The following is a 23342-nucleotide window of genomic DNA, read 5'->3' as shown; positions in this document are numbered from 1 at the left end:
AAGGGTAACTGCACACAATCACCACTGGGTAAAGAAATGCCGTAGAGATATCACACCATTCTTTGCTTCTTAGTATTATGGTTGTTATGCATGATGGTCCAACTTGATTGTAGGCTTCTGTCAGAGAAGTGGCCACATAGCATCTGCAGGGAAACTGAGGCTCCATTGTCCAATGTGGGTCTGTTGCATGTGTGATCTGTAGAGCAGCTATACTGAAATGCAATGTTGAGATCTAGGTAAGCAGGAAACTGTGGCCTGGAGGTCATCAGTCGCACCATAAATCAGGTTTAATAGGTTATTATGACCACCTCAAAGTGGTGTACTGGAATTTGGAATTTATTGCAACACCAAAAACAAATGAGAAGTTGCTCCCTTGGATAAATTCTTGCCTATGGATCACTATTGATTGCCAAACCTGATAAAAGAATGAAAGGAAAACCAAAGGGCCTCCTGCAACCTCCTGAGACTCTGATTGCTCATTGTGACACTTTACAGCCAAAATCCCAGTTACCACAGTTGAGCCACTCAACTTCTCCATAAAACACAGTTATCAACAGTTTCTTTAGAAAGCTACTGTACTCTGAAAGACAGAAAGAAAACTACTTTCCTCTTCTTTTAGAGCAACAAAAAAATCTTTCTTCAATTGAAATCCGACAAATTGGAGTAGAAAATGCCCATACATAAAAACAGCCCACAATCAAAACATCACAAAAAATAACTGAATTGCTTTAAAAAAAAAAAAAAAAAAAAAAAAAAAAAAAGGTGTTCCTAAATAGTTGTAGTTTCCATGCATCCGCAAACAGAACAGAGCATATTTATGGGGATTTTTCTTTTCACAGAAGATAAGTGGACAAGCGTAAAAATGAGTAAGAGGTAGCAATCTTCAGCTGGGTGACAGTCAGGCACAGACATGCTCCCTTGTGCTTGTGGACAGATACTAGCTGGCGGCCAGAGTCCATTTCCAGAAGGAGCAGCTAGGGGATGCGCTGAGCCTTCTGGAGCCTTGACCATGACTAAAGTTGAGAGCAAGAATTTAGATGGTATGCCTGTTATGCTGTGTTTCTTTGGAAAAAGTGTTATTAAAATAAGATTAGATTCTCTAATACAACACGTGAACTATGTGAAATTCTTTTTAACAAAACTTCAAAAGCACCACAGATGAAACAACTTCTTTGGATCAAAGGTTTATTTTTAATGACACAGCACTGGAAAACATAAGTTACAGATGACTTTTTGATACAGGATACATTATATATCTTAATTTAAAAGGATCTGTGAAGGTATGCTGCATAAATACATATAGTGAAAATATATTGTGTTTATTTCTCATAGATTAGTTCTGTCTTTTTTTTTTTTTTCTTATTCAGCCAATTAAATAAAAAAGTATAGATTAGCATCATAACAGCTCCCCCTCCAGATTATCTCATCGTAACTACTGCAGCTGGAAGAGGAGACTGAGCCATGCCTTCTCAAAGGTTTAGCAGCTTTGAACATGATGTTATTCATCATCTCAGAATGAAAATTTCACATTACAAACACAGATACTGTATAATGTTTTGGCAATGGAGCAGCTAGTTTTGCTTTCAAACAAAACTGTTTCCTGTAATGCCAGACAGTGAAAGAGCAATGCATGTACTGATGACACTACACAGTCAAAGAACTACGATGACATTGTGAAAATGCATATATATCCATATGCACTTATATATACACGACTTCTTGTGTGTATATATATATTATGCATGTCCAAAAATAACATTGAAAAACATTGCAGCAGTTAATTATCTTTTTTAAACACATGAAACTTATAATAGTTTGACCTCATTACTACAGAATTACTAATTAAATCTTCTGCAGTGCAACTCAATACAATACACTTAGTGCAGAGAAGTTAAGGTTTTGGTATTGAGGAGGCTAATTTCAGATTTCATGGGAAAGGACCAAATACAGGATCACCATAGCTCTGACAAAGCACAAGCAAACCTGTTGCCACATACATGTGAACAAATAAGGACATTTCTTTTTTATTTGATTTTTTTTTTCCACATACTGCTTCAGAAATTGCTAGCTTAACTGTTTGCACTCATGCTCATTTTGATATGTTTCCACAAGCTTTGTCTGGCACCAATCTGTAAACCATTAACAGCTTAAACTACAAAAACAGTGGGCTCCTGTGTTTCAAAGAGGTTAAAAACCTACTAACTGAGCTTCATGCCACATTCCTGTGCCTGAGAGAAGAACTACTCCAGATGGCGTGTGAAGTTCTCTGGGAAAAGTCCTTTGTAACTATTTGCATCCCTGTACTGAAGCCACTCAGATTCCTTAATGCCTGTCAACCAGCCAGCCTCCTGTAAGAAAAAGACAGAGTCTTAAATTTCAGGTCTCCCCACTTTCTTTTTTACGTGCTTCAGACCTGAAGAGGTTTTAGAGTCACCTGGCTAAAAGATGTGGTGCTTTGGTTAAATAGCAGCCTCTGATTTTGCACAGATTGTTTTCTTGATTCTGCCAGACCAGTGTTATTGAGTGATTGTGAGTGTACTGTATGGCCTTTAGCCCATCTAACCCTTAGCTGAACTCAAAGTTGAATAATCAGCCTTCTGGGTCATTCAGTATTGAAACAGATCAGCATTTGGGCAAATGGATATAGAGATTTTTTGAAGTTATCACAACAATATTGGCATACTTACACAATAAGAGCATAGCAGTGGCCTAGAACCATTATATAATAAGACAGATCAAGGGGAAAATGAAGTTTTAAATTTGACTTTCATTTTCCTTGAGGGTTCTTTTGTCTCATTCATATATTGGCAGTCAGAAGAAATAACAATTCTTGTATCTTCTGCTATTACTGTCCCTAGAAACTCAAAGTCAGTTGATACTCAACTGCTTTTCCAAAAATTCCTGTAAACTTCAGCCTAAACCAGAACTTGACATGCAAAATTGCAATCCAAATCATCATCAATTTAAAGAGAGATTTCTTATTGGAGAGTGCTGGGTTCTCTGACATGCTATCAATTTTACCTGGAATAAAATCCATTCAGTATTTTTATGAAGTGATCAACCTATTTAGTGCACTTAGTCACATGGTCTAAACTTTTGGGCAGACCTGTGCGGTGCCAGGAGTTGGTCTTGATGATCCTTACGGGTCTCTTCCAACTCAGGATATTCTATGATTCTATGATTCTATTTTCATCACACTGACTCCATGCTTTGTTCATTTTAAGAACAGGAGCCAGAGCAAAGTGATGATTAGCAGGAAATTTATAATGCTGCCATATTACTAATGTACAGAAAGTACACAAGGAGATGGAATAACTGGGGACATGTTTTTAAAGCACACAGATTATCTGAGAGAGAGGAACTACAGTTTTCTAGCATGGCCAGAGTACATTCTACTAAGGACTGCACAGTTTTAATGGATAATAATTCCAACTCAATAATAATGGAAAAATTGAAGCCACCGGGTGGGACTGGTTAGTTTTGAGCAGGGAATGCTGATGTCACCAGCTATATAAGAATTATGGTTTTAGACAGGTCAATTTTATAGGAGAAAAAAAGAATAAGATAAAAATACTACATATGAATCAACAAAGTATTTGGTAAAAGACAAAAATATTGAGTTTTATGGTGATGTTAAACATGAAGGGCAAATATGTACTAAGTAATAAAGATAGGAACAGAATGGTCTCAGAAACATGAATGCATAAAGGTTTATTTTCTTCATCACTGCACACAATTACTCCAATTAATGCTAATGGGATTTGGATGCACACCACAAGAGAAAAAGATACTTAATGGATTCACTAAGTGAAGATTAAGCACAATTAATACAAAACATCCCAAGAAAAAATGCTTGAAGATAAAGAAAAAGATTCTGATATCCTTATCCTGCAGTGTTCTATTCTGCAGATACTGATAATTAAATCAGTTGAACTGCCCATGTGGTACTGTGCAGCATAATTTGTGTAAGGATAACAGAATCTACCCCTATAGAAGAACAGAGCACCCTACTGAAAGAAAAAATCTTTATCTTTTATTCAGAAATTAAAACAAACTAAAACAAAACAATTATTTGTCTCTTGTATCAGAAGAAAGCTCAGCTGAGAACCTGAACACTGGTTATAACCTACCTTTTCACATCATCAGGCATCAAACCAATTTCAAATACACTCTCCAGCTCTCCAAATATGTGCTTGTGGAGTTAGTATTTAAACCTCTTTTAAGAAATGTTCTTCATTCAGAGCAGAGCTCTTAGCTACCTCAGCAAGCAGGGTTCAGTACCCTACCTCCCAGTCCCCAGTTCAGTGGGAGACTTTTCACTGACACTTCTGGCACAAGCAGATGCCCATGGAGTGGCTGGTACTAAGTGGATGGTCTTCTTTTAAAGCAGTAGTCAAAAATCAATTCACTGCAATTCAGTTCAATATGTGGAATGAAATTGTTTAAAAATTCACTGGAAATGCATGGTTAAAACAAAATGGAATTACTTAATTGAAATTAAACCATTGGGTTCTTTTATCAAAGACAAGGTGATCACCAATGCAGTTCAAGAACACTTCTTTGTGAGGTTTCCAGAATTAGCTTTGGAGGTACAGAGCACAGAGAGGAGCACCTCCCTGTAACTTGGCTGAAGGACAGCACAGTTGTAGCAGTCTCAGTGGCCAGTCTTTGGGCAAATGTGTATTATTTATCCAAAGCCCCACATAAACAGTCTGAATATGTGGGGACCATCTAACCAGTTCTGCTTCAACATTAAGACAAGATGATAGCAACACAATGCACAATTCATAAGTCACCTTCTGTTTTAAGTCTATGTGTGCATGTATGCCTGTATAAAATTTGCTACAAAGTAGCATAAAAAAGCCCTAGCAAAAATATGTTGTGGTTGGACCATGTTCTGTATCTGGGACTTTAACCATAGTCATCTATACTGGTTAGTCTCAAATGAAACTAAGTACAAAAACAAAATTAGAATGTTCATGTTTTCTAACAGCAGTGACATTTTGAATTAACATTTCCTATCAACTATAATCTGTGAGAAAAAAAAAAAAAAAAAAAAAAAAAAGAAAAACATAAATAAGTGAAATAATCATGTTTTTACCTGATCAGCTGTGGTCTCAGAAGGAATTACTAGTACAATATCTCCTCGTTTTAAATTAAGTTCATCACTGTTAGCTGCCTCAAAATCATGTAGAACTTCAACCTAAAGAAAATAATACCAAACACATAGACATGATCAAAACGGAGACAGTGGGAAAAGAAAAAAAAAAAGGAAGATTAATGCACTCTTTCATTTATTTATTTTTTTTAACTCCCCAATAAGTAAATAACTAATAACCCCTCAATAAATAAATAATAATATTTATTTTTTAACTCCCCATTCTTTATGGAAGCATGGCCATAAATAGGTATGATAGGTATTGTTAATGTTAACATCATTTCACATTAAAGTTTCTATTCATAATTTCAGAAACAGATGAAGGAAGCTTAGGTAAATCTTCCTGAGAGATATCTGACATTCTTTCACAAGGTCATAGTATATCTCAGGGACAGATGATACTGCGAAACCCCACAAGTACTGCCTCTTGGACAAGTCCTGTGACCTTACTCCTTCTGTGTAAGGAACTTCTGTGTAAGGAACATTCCCCACTATCATCACTAGGTCTGAGAGAAAGATGTCAGGATTTTGCTAATAAGCTTGGAAAAGACTCCCTGGTACTATTATTTCAGCCCCTCACTTGCTCTGGCCACTAGATATTATTCTTGCCATAAACATCCGTGGAAACTGGAGTGAGAGGTATGGCACCAATTTCAATAGACAATTAAAGAGGCGAGTAGTGGGAACCCTACCTTATGTTTGTCCTGGAAAGAACTCCCATTAACTGGCAGATGGGAATACCAAAACTATCTGTCTTTCAAAGCGGTGATTATGAATACATTGGTGGGGTCATTACGCTGTTGAGAACAGATCCTTTTAACTAAATAGTTCTATAGTACCTCCTTAAGAGAAATGCTACCCTAGTTTTCTCAAAGGCACGACCAGTTCCATAGCAGCTCTGCAATAATGAAAGGAAATGGCATCAAGAACCAGATGGCAGGCATATATTCTGCTTCTCCTTATTTATGCCTGACCCAAGGGAGTGTGATGAAAAACAAAAGATGAACTATGTCAGCATGTTTGAGTCAAAACTGCACAATACTGGTCACCCTAACCTTAATGCTATTCTCAAAGTTTGCTGAAAACACTGAGCAATGAGAATAGATAAGGAAGAATAGCATACTGTTGTAGTGCTATGGGACTAATTAGTCTGAAGTATGCAAAGATAATAGGAAGCATGTAAAGTTCATCCATCCTCAAGGAGCTTTCCTCCTGCTTAGTGATGCTGAAGTGAGAAGAATTATCAAAGAACCTTGTGAACCAGGAAACCCTGTGGGTCTTGCCAGCTAAGGAGAGAATTTCTCTCATGCCTCATTAAACTTTTGTTTGATTACCCTAACAGTTTATAAGTATAATATTACTAACGTCATAAAATTACACTTTAGCTTCATTACAATGATTTATAGAAGTCCCATAGATTTCAATAGAGCCAGAACTTCTATTATAGATTCTCAGTCAGGAAAAAAAATGCCTTTTCTGATATAATTAACATATGATCATGCAATAGTGCTGAATAAATCTGTAGCAATGGACTTTTACTCAATATATTCACTGACAGTAGTAATTTGGTGAGATGAAAGGAGTACTCCTGCACATCCTACAGCTACATAATGAAATACCCCCAAAAAAATGTGTGCAGAAAATATATTTTCTCAAATTTTTCATATGGAGACAACACAACCAAAAAGTTGTGTTTGTCTGTGTGTGTGTATGTGCATACATGTGGCTGGGAAACTAAGCATCTTTTGGCCTCAGAAAAACATCACAATGTTTGCACTTTCAGATGCAGAAGCTAGATCTGAAGGGATGTCTAAAAGAAGAATGAACAAGCTGACCTTAAAGAGAAAGCCGGGTGGCATGGCAGAAGCTGCGTCTTCTGATGAAACAACCTGATCTTGAGAAGGTGCAGCCTGGATTTCTTCAGTGGGTTTCTGCTCACTTCCAACTTGAGAAGTTTCACTGGGAGAACTGTCAGTGCCCTGAGTGTCTAACTCTGCTGAAACATCTTTGGACTCATTCATGACAACTTCGTGTTCTTCTCCCTCCCCTTCATTGTTTGATGCTGGCTCTATTACTACTGAAGGGATGCTGCTGACCTTTTCCTAGGGAAAAACAAACAAAGAAAATAACAACAAAAGGCAACAGTAGAGTATTTATTACTTTATTTCAAGTTGGAAAACACAGTTGTTTACCTATTGCAGAGAGCAAATAGGGGGATTTCTTTCTTCACTGTAGAGTGGATTCTTACATAAAGACAGAAAACCGCACTTATGCAGAAATACAAAGGAGTATATCCCTTCTCTTTAATTTTCACCATCTCCCCTTATTTCTCCTAAGTCTACTTGCTGTATTAATATAAATTGTTGTGGAAAATAATAAAAACTCTCTGCAGGTAGTTTGGGTTTCATTTTCAATGTGCACTGAAATTATCAGAACTTTCTCTTTGTGCCTGTTCTTTAGGTGTGCTTGGATAATGCCACCATTTCCATGAGTCACTGTCCTATGTTTTTTTCTGAAATTCAAATCAGCAGGATAATAGTGATATAAAGGTGGTGAAAGAGGAAAACATGACCTTTTACTTTGATGGACTGAGGGGATTTCTTCTGCTTTACAGCAATATAATGGGAAGCAGAGAAAGCTAGCATCTGACCAATAATGCAGCTTAGGACAAAAAGCATTTAATGAAACTTTTTGGAGCATCCAAGCTGAGAAGTATATGTTCACTACTCTTCTGTGAGATATCTTTCTCTGGTGCACAGAAGAAATACAACGTGAGATGACAGAAGGTGGCAATTGTCTGCCCAGCTGCAGGGTCTGCTCTAGTAGCTGTTCCCCAGCTCCTCAGAGATCGAATAAGAAAAAACACCAAGACAGATGCAGATACATATTTTGACCACCTTGATTTACCAAAACCAAAGTAATTCTACTGATAGGACCTGACACTGGGAGACAAAAAATAACAAAAAAAAAGTCCATAACTTTCTCTGTTTTTCCAAAGAAAGCCCTGAACACCATTAGGCTACGTGATAAAGCTTATCCACATGCTCACAGAGGAGCACAGGATCAATACCAAGAGGGGGAACCCAAATAATACTTTGCACAGGCTGCTTTCAGGCCTATTACAGGAGTCGTCAACCCACTGAGGGTCCATCTCCCAGAGAAGCACAGGGGCACCAGGACAGGTGGGAGCACAAATTGAGGACTCAGAAGGGATCTGTCCAATGGCAGCCTCAGCCTGAGTATCCAGGTGTGACAATAATATGGGGAACATATTATTGCACAAGACTTCCTATGGTATATTTAGGGGAGAAAGCAAAGTCGGGGATAGGGGTGGATCTAGGTGATCTAGGGAAGAATTAGTGTGGGACATGCATGTAAATAGTGGATGGTTTGAATGTGTGGCTGTGCCCTGTACCTGATGAACATGGTTTGTTGTATCTTCTCATTAAATTCCATGCTAACTCTTCTCCAGGGCGAAGGCTCTGTAATATCCATGTATTGGTGTCACAGCCCCTGTGCCAGTGACCAGTTGGTTACTGGTGACCAGAGGAGTCCTGGCCAGCTCCATCTGTGGACACGTGTATTTATGTCCATGTGCAAAGGTGTGTACCAGCAACTGGAGCAGGGTTGCTGCCTTGAGGGATTGAACACCCAGATGAAAGCAAGTGGTGAGAGTGGGATCCAAAAGCAGCATGTATATGAGAATATATACATCTTCTCCCTGGTAGGCCTCCACCCTGCTCAGCTGGTGAGGGGAGCAGGATGAGACTGCCAGTTCCATTCGTATTTGTACTCTGTGCATATCTGCAATTTCTGGGGCTGGTGGTGTACACAAGTATATACGTGGTGTATATGTGTGCTCTGTCTGTGTACTGACGAGGAATACATGCTCAGCCTCACTACTCATTGGATCTGGACGTACAGAGCTGCAGCAGCCTTGCCTGTGTCAGGATGCTGGATCTGGGCCAATTCCTCTAACACTCTCCCATGTAGCAGCATGAGTTACCTGAGATGCATCAGCCTCCTTTTCTTCTCCCTGAGGTTCTTCACCTTCAGCAACAGCCTCCTTTTCAGTGACAGCACCGTCACCAGCTCCTGCTGCCACTGTCAGACTGTCTTCTGCTGCTGCTGTCCCTTCCACTGCAGTTACCACCTGTGAATAACAGGAAGGAGAAACCTTTCAGGACACAAGTTGTGGATATCAGCTGGAGATATCCCCTGCTCTGTGACCTCCTTTGGCATTGCCAACCCATGGCTTTGGTTCCATGGGGTTTCCCCTGACGTATGGGGGAAAGCAGCGTGGGAGGCTGCCATCCCGTGCCTGATGTGCTGTGCAGGGAGCATAAGGGTAAGCTTGTATGTACAGTGAGGTTGATTAACAAGTGGGAGAGAGACATTTAAGAAACCTCACTGTGAACATTTAGCAGAGTCCACAGGTGCTATTAGTGTAGTTAAAGTTTGTCAAGACTTGTATTTTTCTTATCAGATCTTCTATCTGATAAGATATGCAAATAAAACGTGCTCCTTCCATTATCCTCTGAAACAGTTATGTGACTGCAATCTCAAGGCTTAATTGCTTCCAAGCTACATTCTGTAAGAAAAGCATGTTCTTAGGAACAGGCTACAAGTCTTCTCCAGCTGCTATCACCTACCTCTAGACCTGGGCTGGCTTCGAGAACATTGCCTTAATTATAGACTCCTTTCTACTTGCAATTTGGGCTACATAAGCAGAAGCAAATATATTCTACAGATGGATAAAGATCAGAAATCTTCAGATGTCATCAGATATGAGAAAAAATAACTGTACATATCTGTATACAGGTCAGTATAAAACAAAACCAAACATGAATAAAGGCCCAAGCAGGTTGGATATGACTGAATCATTTGTCATGAGTCCATGCCGAAAAGTGAATGTGTTTCGTTCCAGTTGTTGAAAGGTGGATAGAAAAGTACCTTCCTGTAGATCAGTGTTAAATCCATCATCCAGCAGATACTATTGCTATAATTTGTTTATCAACCTAACATTTGTATTGGTACATACTGGCATATGTTAACAGTATTGGAAGTGTATTTATACTGGATTCATTCTAGAGGTTGGAGGGTGAAGGTAAATTATGAAACACATTCTGTTAATCCAGTTAACTTCAGTATGGAATTTTTAACACTGAAGAAAAACTGTTTTCTAGGTACCTATGTCAATCTACATTTAGCAGAAATGTCTCCAATCTTCAGTTAACAGTCTGCTGCTCCTTGTTTCTTCAGCTTGATCTTCCCTTCATGGATGAGACTAATTCAGCTACCTGAACTGAACTTGAACTGCCTGCAATTGTTCATGGGCATTCTTCAGACATTGTTTTTTTTAGCAATACCTAATATTGAGCACCACTCCTATTGATTGCTATTAGTTAATGTGACAAATTCTTCTGGAGTCCTTGAAGGCAGAAAATACTACAGTGTTTTGTAGAAATTACCAGACCAGCTTTTAGCTTGAACTAGGAAGTCTGCTGGTGAAGGATGCTCTGTCATAAACAGAAGTAACATCGAAAGACAGGGGCAAACATTGGCATCTCCTGTGACTTGTAAGGTATGCAAGCCTGTCTCTCATAGTATTGCCAATTTTAGCAGTCTTGACCCAGGAAGATATTCAAATAAACGGTCGATGTGAAAGCCCTGGAAGAGACTAGTATGTAACAGGGAGAACAGAGTGCATGTCAGATTGATTTTATACCATGCACTTCTAACAGCATGCTGCAGAAATCGATCTTGCTGTCTGTTGTGATTAGGATCAATGCTTCTTTTTTATTTATTGGATTTGTATAGCCCATTTTATTTCACAAAGGAGGAGAATTCTAATTTACATGAATCAGCTCTCAAATAGTCTGCACCAAGAGGGTGACACTCTCACAGCCTGTAGCTGTAACACGCTGAATGCATACCACAGCTCACAACTGCGCAATCATTAATTCTTGTGCCTTAGAATACAAAAACAAAGACAGCTAGATGATTAGAAGAAGCTTTTACAAAATCTCATGTGTACTAACACAGAATGAAACTCACTATCAGCCTCAAATATTTTTGATTAATATTAAAAGAAAGGAAAAAGGAAAAAGAGGCGATTCAGTCCACAGAATTCAGGACATCTAACATAATGAGGGCTGTGATAAAAGAACCACTTGGATTTAACTGCAGTAAAAGTGAATGCTTCTTTACCCAACAAGTAGCTGATCCATGCAGTTGGATTTCCACTAATTAACAGCACTGTCAGCTCAGTACAATGCCACAGATTTGGCAGCAGCAAGAATGAGGCCAGGAAGAGGAGAAGGAGGGCTACCGAGTCTGCAGCTGGGGGGCTGTGGGAGGAGCTCACTGAGCAATGCTGATTTTCCAAAGCTGAAGATCTAACTCCATGGCTGGGTTCAGAAAAGGACCGGGTAATTTTTATGACAATTAGTCATAATTACAGCTAAGCCAGCTAACATAAAGCCAAGAAGAACTAGTCATCATGCTTTAGGGAACATATCAATTGCTTGCAAACCCTTGGAAGACTTTTTGGGGAATACCAAAGAATCAGTTATGAAAGGTACATCATCAGAGGGACCATCCTCCACTGGAGCCAGGATATCAGTTTAGCAAATAGCTTGATGCCTGACAGGAGCTCTTCTGCATTCAGCAATACTGCTCCTTCAAACAGCACACAGGGTCAAACTTACCAGAGAAAAGACCTTGACTTTCTTGACTTTACAAGGAAGTGCATTGGAAAACTGGGGAGAGATACATTTCAAAGACTTAGCCTTGGTGATCAAGGGATGGCAAGGAATTTCGTCTGGGACCAGAGCTGTTGGGAGCAATAAGCCAATGCTAGAGAAGCAATGCAGACACTCTTGCACTGTGTCCACACCAAGAGCCACAGCAACTGGGCTTGACCTACCACCTCTGTCCCGTACATTCCTGCCAGAGTAATTCTACTGATTTCTACGTGGGTGCGTCAGGACTGCGAGGAGTACAGTACCAGTGAGTCAGTGTTGCGGGTCACTGGGGAAAAGCCAGCCCCTGGCAGTAGGGCCTCATCCTGACTCAGAACTGTGCTGCTCGGGAGGGACAGCTGCTGGCAGCAAGCCTCACTTCCCAGTAACACTGGGGGAGCCTGGAGCCACATAAATATACGAGATTCCAGCAGGGCTAATGCCAGATTTCTTTCTCAAACTCTACTTCTCTTCCTGCATTTAGTATGTAGCCTTCCTCCTGTGCTGCTCTCTGTGTACATTTGAACATGTTATTGAATTGCTTTAGTGTAAAAGGCTTCAGAGTGACTTGTTTTATCACCTCTGAAGAAGTACAAGCAAAACGCAACCATTAGATTTCATGCATGCCCAGCTACAGAGAAATTCAGTATGTCATAGAGTCTTTCATAAAGCTGTCCTGAGATATTTATCATTCTATACTGCTGCAACAAGCAGTTTGTAAGGTAGGTCCTGCTCTGAGTGAGAGTTGTTCTGATGCCACAGCTGGGTCACAGTTGCATTGTATTGGCTGCATACTGATAACATGCAAATGACAAATATATATTTTTGCCACACTTCTCTTGAAGATATTAAAGCACAGCCACACTCCTGATGTTCTTCATATGTACCTCGCTCTCTTTCTCAGCAACTCCAGTTGTCTCTTTATCCCCTGCCTCCACACTGTCCTGCATAAAGAGGAAATATGGTCATCACCTTACTCATGCTGAGGGAATGGCTGCAGAGAAATAGGCATTAATCAAGCTCAATGAAGGCATAGCATGTATGGGATGCAATGAAATGAATGGTGGGAACTAAATATGGGATAGAATACAGCAAGTAGAAAGATTCTTGCTGTCAGATATCATCTGAATTAAAAGTAGCTGTAGGCTAAAAAAAAAAAAGAAAAAGAAAAAGAAAAAGAAAAAGAAAAAGAAAAAGAAAAAGAAAAAGAAAAAGAAAAAGAAAAAGAAAAAGAAAAAGAAAAAGAAAAAGAAAAAGAAAAAGAAAAAGAAAAAGAAAAAGAAAAAGAAAAAGAAATAAAGAAATAAAGCCTTTTACTTATATCATTGCCACTGTGCTGGAAGTGCTAAAGACAATTTAATTTATTTTTGTTATCAGTATTTGTATTTTGGAAGAATTTTTAATAACCAGCAACCCACAACACGGCTGACCTTGCAGTTTTCCATCAGCCTCAAATTTCTCTCACCCAAGAGTCACACTGTTCTCATTATAACCTGGTGCTTCCCCTGAAACTCACCAGACTTCCCAGGTAAACTTTCTAAAGCACTTCTTCTACATATGTTGGACTGCAACTCATTTAAAGGGATTGCTCAAAAGATGGGTCACAAAGTTCATCTTTTTTTTTTTCAGAATTGCCTTTCTTTTGGTCCATATTAAGTGATACATACAGTAGGTGCCTGACATCCAAAAATTAGACATGTGTCAGTGGCTTTCTAAATCTGACACCCATGTAGATGTTCAAGGGATCACAGCTGCACTGAGCAGTAATGGGCTCCCCCCAAATAATGCTTTTTACAGCACAGATGGTATCTAACATCAGGTTCCTTCTCAGAGAAGCCGTAAAACTGCATGAGTTCCAAGTTTCGGAAATGAGGAAAAACAGGCACTATTATTCCCAAACTCTGTGGGACAGCTGTGACCTTGCTGGTTTCCAATTCTACTGCAGCATGTAGGGATTTAACCAGCAACAACGCTTCTTCTGCTTGGGCTTGGATTCAGTTTTGGCTATTATTCCACCTAGATCAACAAGTGTAGGTCTAGTAAGGTCAACAAACTATCAAAATTGCCAAAATTCAGGACTGATTTCTAAAGATGCTTTTCTAAGGAGAAGTAGATCAAAGCTGCCTTAGAGAAATCTACTTTGCTAATAAATTTTGAGGCTGTTTTGCAAACACAGCTATGTCAGATTTTTCAGAAGACCTGTAAGGGTGAAGACAAATTATGCAAACCTATGTGAGAACACAGTAACTTGAACTGCTTGGACTCACTTTAGTGATCAGAAATTAGTTAGACCTCAAGTATTCAGGCTTCAGCCAACTGCCTCCACATGCCTGCAATGGTCACTCCAACATTTCTAGAAGTTTCAGCTGAAATGCTTACATGTTCCTTTTTTAATAAGAGGATGCTGAGTTACATCCAAACTTCACATCACTCATGTTTTTTCTAATCTAATCTTCTAGTATTGCCTGCAGTCACCTCATAAACCCCAACCGTGTCCAGATGCCAGGGCAAGGCAGCTGCTGACAGCAACGTTACCATGGAAACCTCTCATAGCTTTATCCTGTTAAAATTACACTGTTATATAACTTTTTTTTTTTTTTTCCAAATCATTAATTTTTGTTTGAAGCTGTCAAACCTCTGCCACAAAGTCCTGTTTTTTGCAGTAAGTTTGAAAGAGATTATAGAGGGTCTTAAAAAAAATATATATATATATATCAACTGCAAAATACATATTTCTTACTAGCAATGCATGAATGCATATAATTACCCACAGAAGTCTTGCTCTTTTTTTTCTTTTCTTTCCTTTTTTTTTTTCTTTCTTTTTTTTTTACAGAAGACACATACACATATGTTTTTATTACCCATAAAAGCCATATGTCCAATGGGAAGTTGATAGATAAACACTTTCCCTATTTTTGCTACAAAAAAAAAGTGCTGAATTTTTCCCATCATCTGTATTTACAAGTCAATTTGCCTTCAGAAATGAGCATCATTCTGCACTTTATGATCAAGAATGTGCCAGTCCCTGTCCTTCTCTTAATAATAACCTAGTGGTATTCTCTTGTAAGAATCCCATCAGCCAAGCTCAGAGCAGTACTTTGGGCTTCTTCGTAAAATCTGACACGTACATACCTGTATTTTCAAATGACAACTGTTTTTCAGGATAACTGAATGCAGTTATGGTAGGAAAAGGAAAAGTAAGGGGAATTGCCCTGCTTCCTAAGGATTATTTTGCACTTGTCAAATTAGCTGCATTGCTCTTTTGATTAGCTGTAAGCTGGGAGTTAGAAAAGGGAGGCATGGTAGCAGGAACTGTACCATTTTTAAGGCATGACAGCCTAGTAAATGGGAAGACTAAAAAAAGTCTGAGGTAAGTAACACCCCAATTCCCTTAATAGAGTAAAATCTGCTTCTGCACATCTCAAAAGAAGAACACTGTTCTACATCAGTTCCCTCTCATTTTTGGAGGCCATATATTTTTCAATGGCCTCACACGCCAATCTTGTACATGTACTTAGCTGCAAGCTCCGAATTTGGACACAGATGAGCACTCTTCTATATCTGACCATTGGACTGCTCTCCCAAATTACATGCTCTGCCATTTGGGTTCCACAAATTGTACCTAGAGTGGGATTCAACCATAACTGGATACCCTCTAAGCTGGAGACTCTTTCTGGGCCTGTGCTGTACTTTTTCAGTGCCTGCAAAGAATTTATCAGAAGGCAGTTTCATATGTGCCTACACACAGATTTGAAAACCACAGTATTTAGCTGAGTGTCTGAGTGCTTTAATGGGAGAACATCAGAGTCCAGACAAGCATCAGACTCAAAGCACAGAAAGGCTCTTTCCAAACTAATGAGCATAAGGAAATAAAAAAGCTGATCTCTGAGCAGAGCTGTGAACTCCGGGTGTTGAGTTTCCCATGAATGAGAATAAGAAAGGGAAATAACAAGACTTGCTAATCTTTCTCTTTGTTATACCGTACACTTATCATCTTTGTTTGAATGTAAAAAATTGATGTGGTGATACGGGTATTATTATTTGAAAAGAAATCAATCTGCGGTTAATGCATTATATCCTTTATCCTTTGGATTTTATGTCTGCCTTTGGGGATACAGTGGAAATAAGGAAATGTGTGCAAATGCGTGCAAAAGTCCATGCAAGAAGAACTTTTTACTATGGCTGGCTTCAGTTGTTCTGGTGCACACGGTGATTCTGGTCCTTTAGTTACCTAACATTTTGTCCCCCCCACCAAAATAAGGATCAACTGTTGCCATTAACTAATAGAAATGGTATTTGTTCTAAAGGAACAAGAACATGTAATAATACCTCATACAGCAACTCTGATGAACTCTTGTAAGAGTTTTGGCAATATTGTTTGGGCAGACTACGAAACAGAAAGTAAAGGAACCCAAATCCTGAGCAGGGAATGGTACCTTATCCCCTAGACTACCCTCTCTTCAATTTAAATTAAAGCCCTACCAATAAATTTACTACAAAGTTCTTACAACAAACAATGCATGCCATAAGTTCTATGGGTTAATGTGATTTGACAGAAAATTTGCTACAGAAAAATTAAACTGATTAGTGGCTGTGACTACAATCTGGAAATTACTAAGACCAATAAAAGATTCCTATCAGGAAAACATCTATTAATATTTTACAACTCCAATTTATAAGTAAACCATCACTCATTAAGTAAATGAATGTGGAACTGCTATTGAGAAATGACATGTTTTCATCTTTTGAAACACTGTACTTTTCCTTAGCTTTGATCACATTTGTTGTTAATTCTAACCTTCAGAGCTCTTTTTTGTGAGTCCTGGAAAGCACTGCTTGAAATAACAACCCCTCAGAGCCAAATGAAGAATGACTTTTTTTTTTTTTAAATAAATGCTTTAACTTATTTTCCCAGATATCTCTCCCAAATTAGTAAGGACAACTTCATAAATAACAAAAGAAAACAAACACACACACACAAAAAAAAACAAACAAAAACCCACCAAGCACAAACCTAATCAAAACTGTTTAACTTCTGTTTAATGCCTATGACCATCCTCCTGGATTACTACTAAACTGCCACTCCCCACTCCCAATAGCTCTGCAGTCCTTTGCAGCACCTACTGGAAGGACACGGACCAAGTATTATTATTATTATTGTATATGTAATACACTTCTCAGTGATGGTCAGGCAGCAAAATGCCTGAAAAGGTCATGCCAGCTGATGAGTGAAGGAGCGGTGAATGACCACAGCCTGTCACTTAATTTGCACTTCAGACATACAACAGATTTTCGAAATTCATCTTAGTGCACAAAAAAAAGGACAAGACTTCCCTTCAGAGAGAGAGAAAAAAAAAAAAAGACATTTCCATCACATTTTTTTCTTCATTAAATCCTTACAGAAAAACAAGATAAAGCCATCTAGAAACAACCTTCAAAGCTGCATTGACATTTGTTCTTCTACATTATTTCCTGCCATTCATTTACCAGAAAAGGACTCCTGACCAATACTGATTGCCCATCCCTCCTCTCTTCACTTTCCCTCCCTCCTTCTTTATTCCAAACTATCAAATTTACTCTGACTAGATGTGAGACATTTTAGACAGGAGTTTGACAGAACAATGTGCCTCAGACAGGCAGTCTCATTGTTTGCCTTACTATAGAGTTGACAAGTTATTACTGTGATTTATATCAACTCAAAAGAAAACACATATGGGGGAAGAGCCTGGTCTCTGCAGACTGTGGGGCCTCCTTACTTTGTGTATGTTATCGTAGGGAGATGATGTTGAGATTACTTGCTCCAGTGTTTGCTACGGATACGAACAAGAAGTGAATTAAAAAAATTGAAACATACTCAAAATTCATGCAAGTGTAATCAGAATTGAATCCTATTCATAATTCTAGGAAACACACTGGGATTGCTTTCCCTCCATTGCCATGCTGCTGCCACACCTAGGAGTCCACAAAGAATGGGAAGGATTGAACAAAATCAGGATTATCTTCCCTCTCCCTCAAAGTCCTCTAGAGCAGTATTGTGCTCCCTTCCATCCACGATCCATGATTTTTTCTTTTTTTCTTTGTTAGAAAGATGGGAGCAAGGGAGGAATGATTATTAGGTAGGTGCTGCAACTAAACCTCATCCCTGCCTCTTCATATCATTCACATTGCATACCATTTTTTAATCCCATGGTATGAACAGTTGTAACCACTCAGGTAAACTCATCAATCTTTTTTTGAGAAGGTCATTAATGTCGTTAATGGGTGATACTCCAGAGCCTTGCACACGGACACTAGTATTTCCTCCTTTCTGATGAAGAGAGTTTGCATAGCATCACGTGTGACTTTTGTATGGTCCAACACCATTAGCAGATAACCAGCCTCTCACTGGTGGGTAGAGCTTCATAACACTTTCAAGCCAGCCCTCAGTTGTGTTTGTATGCTCTCCTAACACTGTCCCCTTGTGTTAGTGACATTAGCCAGCCTGTAGTCATCAATAAAAGTCACCATCAGGCTTGTGGTGTCTGGGCCATTGCAGTTATCAGAAATGTTAAATATGATCAACTCCACAGACAGACGCGCGAGACAGTACATGTCTCTGCATATCTGATAAGTCGATGCTCTGCACTGACTTGTCTGCAGGTGCCAGATACTTCTACTTTCTTCAGTTGATTTGCACCCTGCTTAATATTGTTTCCCAAATGGCAAAATATCAAATGCTTTACTGAAAAATGCCTACTTTTATGATGAGGAGGGCATCACCATTTCTACTTCATAGATAAAGATACACAGGGACTTGCCCAAAGCCAACAGCAGGTTCAGCAAGCTGAACCCAGTTCCTCTGTGAACATTTACTGCACTGAAATGTGCTTGATGGTCAATGAACACAGCTATGAAACTTCCACTGGCTTCTGTGGCAAAGGAACTGACCCAGAAAATTTCCACTATTTCTGCCCAGATTTTCAGCAGGAATTTGCAATGGTGCTCAGGTTCAGCCCTCACATTTTTACTCAGCAACATGGAATGTGAGGGAAAACAAAATATTTGGGGGTCATTTTATTCACTATAAAAAGGAATGATTGGCCTTTCCTGCATCAGAGAGGGTGTCTCTGAGTATATCAACTCAGATCCCCCAAAACCAGCATTCTGCAGTATAACTGTACTGTACAACTTCCTGTTGTACAGTTTTACTGTAGCACTGTACAACTTCATACCTAGTCAGCTTCTGGTCCAGTAGATTTCTGTTCAGACTTTGAACAGTTATTGAATCGAGGACAGCATCAGTACTGTCAGACTGGCAGCCTACAAAAACTGGTGCATTTCTTTTGGGGGGCTTCTTAGCCAGTGGGTACCACCCACCTCCAAGACATCTTGAAAGTAGTATGTAGAAGAGGAACCTTAATTTGACAGAAAGGGTATTCACTGGGATACCTGTTGTAAAAAGGATGCTACCCCTACACATATCATCTCAGACCACCTCTCATTTTGTAGAGATACCAAGTACCCTGCTTTGCTCTTCTTGCAGAGCTGTTATTTTTTTCTCCTCCCTCTTTTCCCCAAATACTGACACCTACATATTTCCTCCCATACAGGTGCTTTGGAGTTTCCTCCTTGGATTGTGGCTAGCTTATAAAACCGTAAGACTTATAGATCTTTATATTACAATCACATTTTGCTGGTACTTTCATGCTCTGGCAAGGGCCACACAAGATGTACATTGTCTTAATGCTTACAGCTCAGCTTAAAATAAAATGAGAAAACTGCTAATAAGGTCATTTATAAATGGCATCGATTCTTTCCCCTTCTGAAGTTCATCTGGAATCAAACAGAACAGATAAAACCACAATCTTTCAGCTGAACTTCAGTCTAAAATGCCAGTCTTAAAAAGAATGACATTTTAGGGCCCAAAGCAGCATGCATTGCTGGAGAGACATGCTGTGATGCAGTCAGGTGCTGGAGAAACCAACCACAGATGGGCAGTGAATAATGGAAAGGATGGCTGAAATGCAGCAGGCACGTTCACCATGATGAGAGGTGGCTCAGATGAAGCCGGTGGAGTGGACACGGGGGACAGGTCACTCACCGCAGCCTGCTCTGCTGGCTTGGCAGGTTCAGCAGGGATGGCCTCCTTTTCCCCAGCAGCAGCAGCAGGGGTTTCTTCGACCTTGGGTTCTCCAGGTGGAGCTTCTTCGGCCTCAGTCTTTTGTTTTATTGATTTTTAAGTAGACAGTGGAAAAAGTGTTGAGGAGCATGTAATAGTGGGGCGAGAGGAAGGGAATGGGAACTCTGCCTGGCACCACAGTGTTGCTTCACTCCTGGCAGGCTCTGTGTTTGCAGGACTTTGCCAGGGAGAAGATGGCAATGCTTGGCATTACAACACCTTGTTACTGCTTAGCATCTACAGGGCATCTGCATCCTCAACGTCCTATATGTAAACTGAGCCAGACCTATATACCTCACTTGTAAAGAAAGAGAGCACTACTTTACTGAGTTACTGAAAGTGGCAGTGAAAACGAGGGAAAAGTAGTCAGTTTGCTCAAAAATGCTCCAGAAAGTGATGGCAAGGCCATGCATGTTCCAACCTATAGCTTCAAATATGAGTTTTTAAAATTATCCTCCATTCTGTAGTTCTGTCAGTTCTCAGACTCCTTCTCCAGTAAAGGGGGGAAGGAATTAGCAGAGACCCTAACAGTTTTTACATACACACTGACTGCTTCACACTGAATTCTGGAAATGTGAAAGTCATCCCTGGTTTATTTTTAACTTAAGCACTTAAGCTCTCAATCACCTACAAGGCATCCATTTATCAATTAACACTATTGGGATTCCTACCCTTTTAAAATCTGGGATAGGATTTTTATTTTTTATTTTTTAGCAAGTAGATATAGTAAACATCACCAGCCCTGCAACACATTCAGTCCTGTAACAAAATAGCTCACAGCAAAATCACAGTCTCCGTTGGTGCTGTCACCTTGCAAATACGCACACATACAAGGGGAGAGCTGCAAGCTGTGCTCAGCATATTCCATTTATATAGATGGCTGACTCAACCATTTAAAATAACCCCAGTAGATTAATTTGCCATGAACAAATTGCTCAGCATAATAAGAAGCTCGAAAGCTATTTAGCTGCTTTGGAGTTGATAACATACAGCTGGATAGAAGGTCTCCTGTGATGAAGAGACAGCTTCCATGAAATGCTTAAAAAAATAGTAAAATCTTCTCCCCCCTGATATTTTTCAGGAACACAAAATGAAACAAAACAACATGGCCTTTCACTTCTTTTCCCACATATTCCTTAAGCAGACTGGGTTTTTAATGTGGTACAGAGAAGTCTGCCTAAACAAGACCTTCAGGATTTGGCACAGAATAAAGAAACATTCATTATATTATACCACACTGTGCAGAAATCTCTCTCGGAAGTGTGTTAATACCAGCTCTAGGGAATTTCACAAAGAAGAAACGGGACTGAAATGAGAAACTCAAGACAGATTTATTGCAGGTAAGATGACTAATGAGTTTCCTGAGGTTTAATGCTGGTAAAAACTTTCAGGCTTAAAACCAAGGGCAAAATGTTATAATGCAGATTCTGTTGATGTGCTTCTAGTGACATGGGCAAGCAGTCTTCAGACTATTTACCACATTTGAACAACAAGTAAAAATACTAAAAATGCTCTCATTGTACTCAGTAACCATTCAGAACATAAGCACCACCACAGGCATTATATGAAAGCCACATTAAATACTATTCAGTATCATGCTGCTGTTCTTTTGTAGCTACAGCACTTGCGCAGCAATGCTGCTATTCCACATTCATACTCCAGGCTAACCAAGGACTAACAGAAACTAAGAAACTGCCAAAGTATTATCATTGCCAAAAATATTCCCCACCCCTTTATTATGCCTACTATTAATAATGTGGAGGAGAGATAAAGCTACAGTAATATTGGGGTATGTAAACATCCATCATGTACCATCACTTCCTTGATGTACACTAAACCATAGTTCCCATTCTTGTCATTTCTTAACTGCAATCAGTGAGGAAACTGTTTGACTATACCTTTGAAAAATAAAAGTATATGAGGAAGCCTGTTTTTCTTTTCTTCTATGCTGTGCTATCCTTGTGAAAGGCTTTCAGTGAGTAAAGATTTACAACTACAGTGATACTCTCACTTACTCTTTCAGGTTAAGGTTTTGTGAATTGGAGGGTGGAAAACACGAACAAGGAGCAGATATTTTGGCACAAATTAAAAATGTTATTCTTTTTATAGATCATTTTTAAGGCAGCAAAAGCTACCACTTACCAAAGTCTCTGTCACATTCTCGTTTGATTGCACTGTAAATGCACCGGCATCCTAGATATAAAAATGAAAATCAATGAGACAATATTTGACATGGAATCTCTGCAGCTGTCTAAAAAAGACCTGATATTTTATAGCTTATTCAGGCAAAATCATCTATAACTTCACCTAGAATAAGTTGGCAAATAGATCATCTAGATAGTTATTAATATTTGTTACTAGATAAGCAATATTAATATTAAAGACACTATTCTTTTCAAGTGTATATTCCACGATTCTAAGCTGTGCTAAATTATTAAAGCAGTGAAGAACCCTTCATTAAATACATGAGAATGACAAGGACTTTGTTTCAGTCACACTGCACTTCAAAGTGGAGAAAGTCCAATTTTTTTTTTCTTTCAGACTGCATGTACATGTGCATGGGGAGTACACTAACTCTGAGCTACTTTCACTTCCTTGTGATCCTGGTCTTTTATTTGAATAGCAGCTATAGTGCCAAGTAATTAGAGATACAAAGTTCTACATGCATTAAGAATGTACAAAAGTGGAGAACAAATTTTTTCAATACCTTATTCAGAAATGTTTAATATGAAAAACATTGATGGGTCCCAGTCCTACTGTGAGGGTGTAGGCATAAAATTTTTATTTCCTTGGGGCAAACATTTTGCCTCAGTGAAATGGGATGGAAGACTTATGTTTTTGTCTTTTCTTATAGATCTTTTACTAAATTAAAAGACCTGGAGTAAAATAAATAAGCACTGAAAGGCTCATTTCCAGCCTTGTAGATGCTCAGCTTTTTTGTATGTGCTGAAAAATGGTGTACAGAGTGTTCTGTGGATATGCCATTCTTTGAAAAGTTGCTGGAACTTAACAAAGCCCTAGATCATCTGCATTACAAATTGAGACTTAGGCACTGCCCTGGAATTTGAGAGCATAAGTATGGGATCTTCACATGCTGCACTGCTGCAATGCATAATGCAATCTCACCAACAGCAGACCAGTAAACACTAGGGCTTAACTTTCAGATATATTTTAAATGAAAATAAAGTTGCAGAAACAGATAAATTACATTTTATATATATATATATATATATACAGTTACTGAAAGTATGCGAAAGCCATGAGGAAGCCATGCTTTACAAGG

The 23342-nt window shown here is 39.0% G+C and overlaps 1 protein-coding gene across 2 annotated transcripts in view; it reads right to left on the bottom strand.

Moving 5' to 3' along the window:
• Positions 1-1168: 1168 nt before the first annotated feature.
• The window catches only part of AMPH (amphiphysin), a 129883-nt gene continuing 107709 nt past the window's right edge, over positions 1169-23342 (bottom strand). For both annotated transcript variants that reach the window (XM_084510094.1, XM_084510093.1), the window contains 7 exons: positions 22202-22252; positions 19982-20098; positions 12789-12845; positions 9165-9311; positions 6994-7260; positions 5102-5203; positions 1169-2348 (listed from right to left, as the gene is read on the bottom strand). In XM_084510094.1, the coding sequence (XP_084366220.1) occupies positions 2241-2348; positions 5102-5203; positions 6994-7260; positions 9165-9311; positions 12789-12845; positions 19982-20098; positions 22202-22252 (849 nt within the window). In that variant the 3' untranslated portion in view covers positions 1169-2240. The remainder of the gene's footprint in view (positions 2349-5101; positions 5204-6993; positions 7261-9164; positions 9312-12788; positions 12846-19981; positions 20099-22201; positions 22253-23342) is intronic.

This window comes from Aythya ferina (assembly GCF_964211825.1).
Source record: "Aythya ferina genome assembly, chromosome: 2".
NCBI lineage: Eukaryota > Metazoa > Chordata > Aves > Anseriformes > Anatidae > Aythya > Aythya ferina.
Note: the sequence above shows the minus strand (reverse complement) of the source record. Positions and strands in the feature narration are given on the sequence as shown.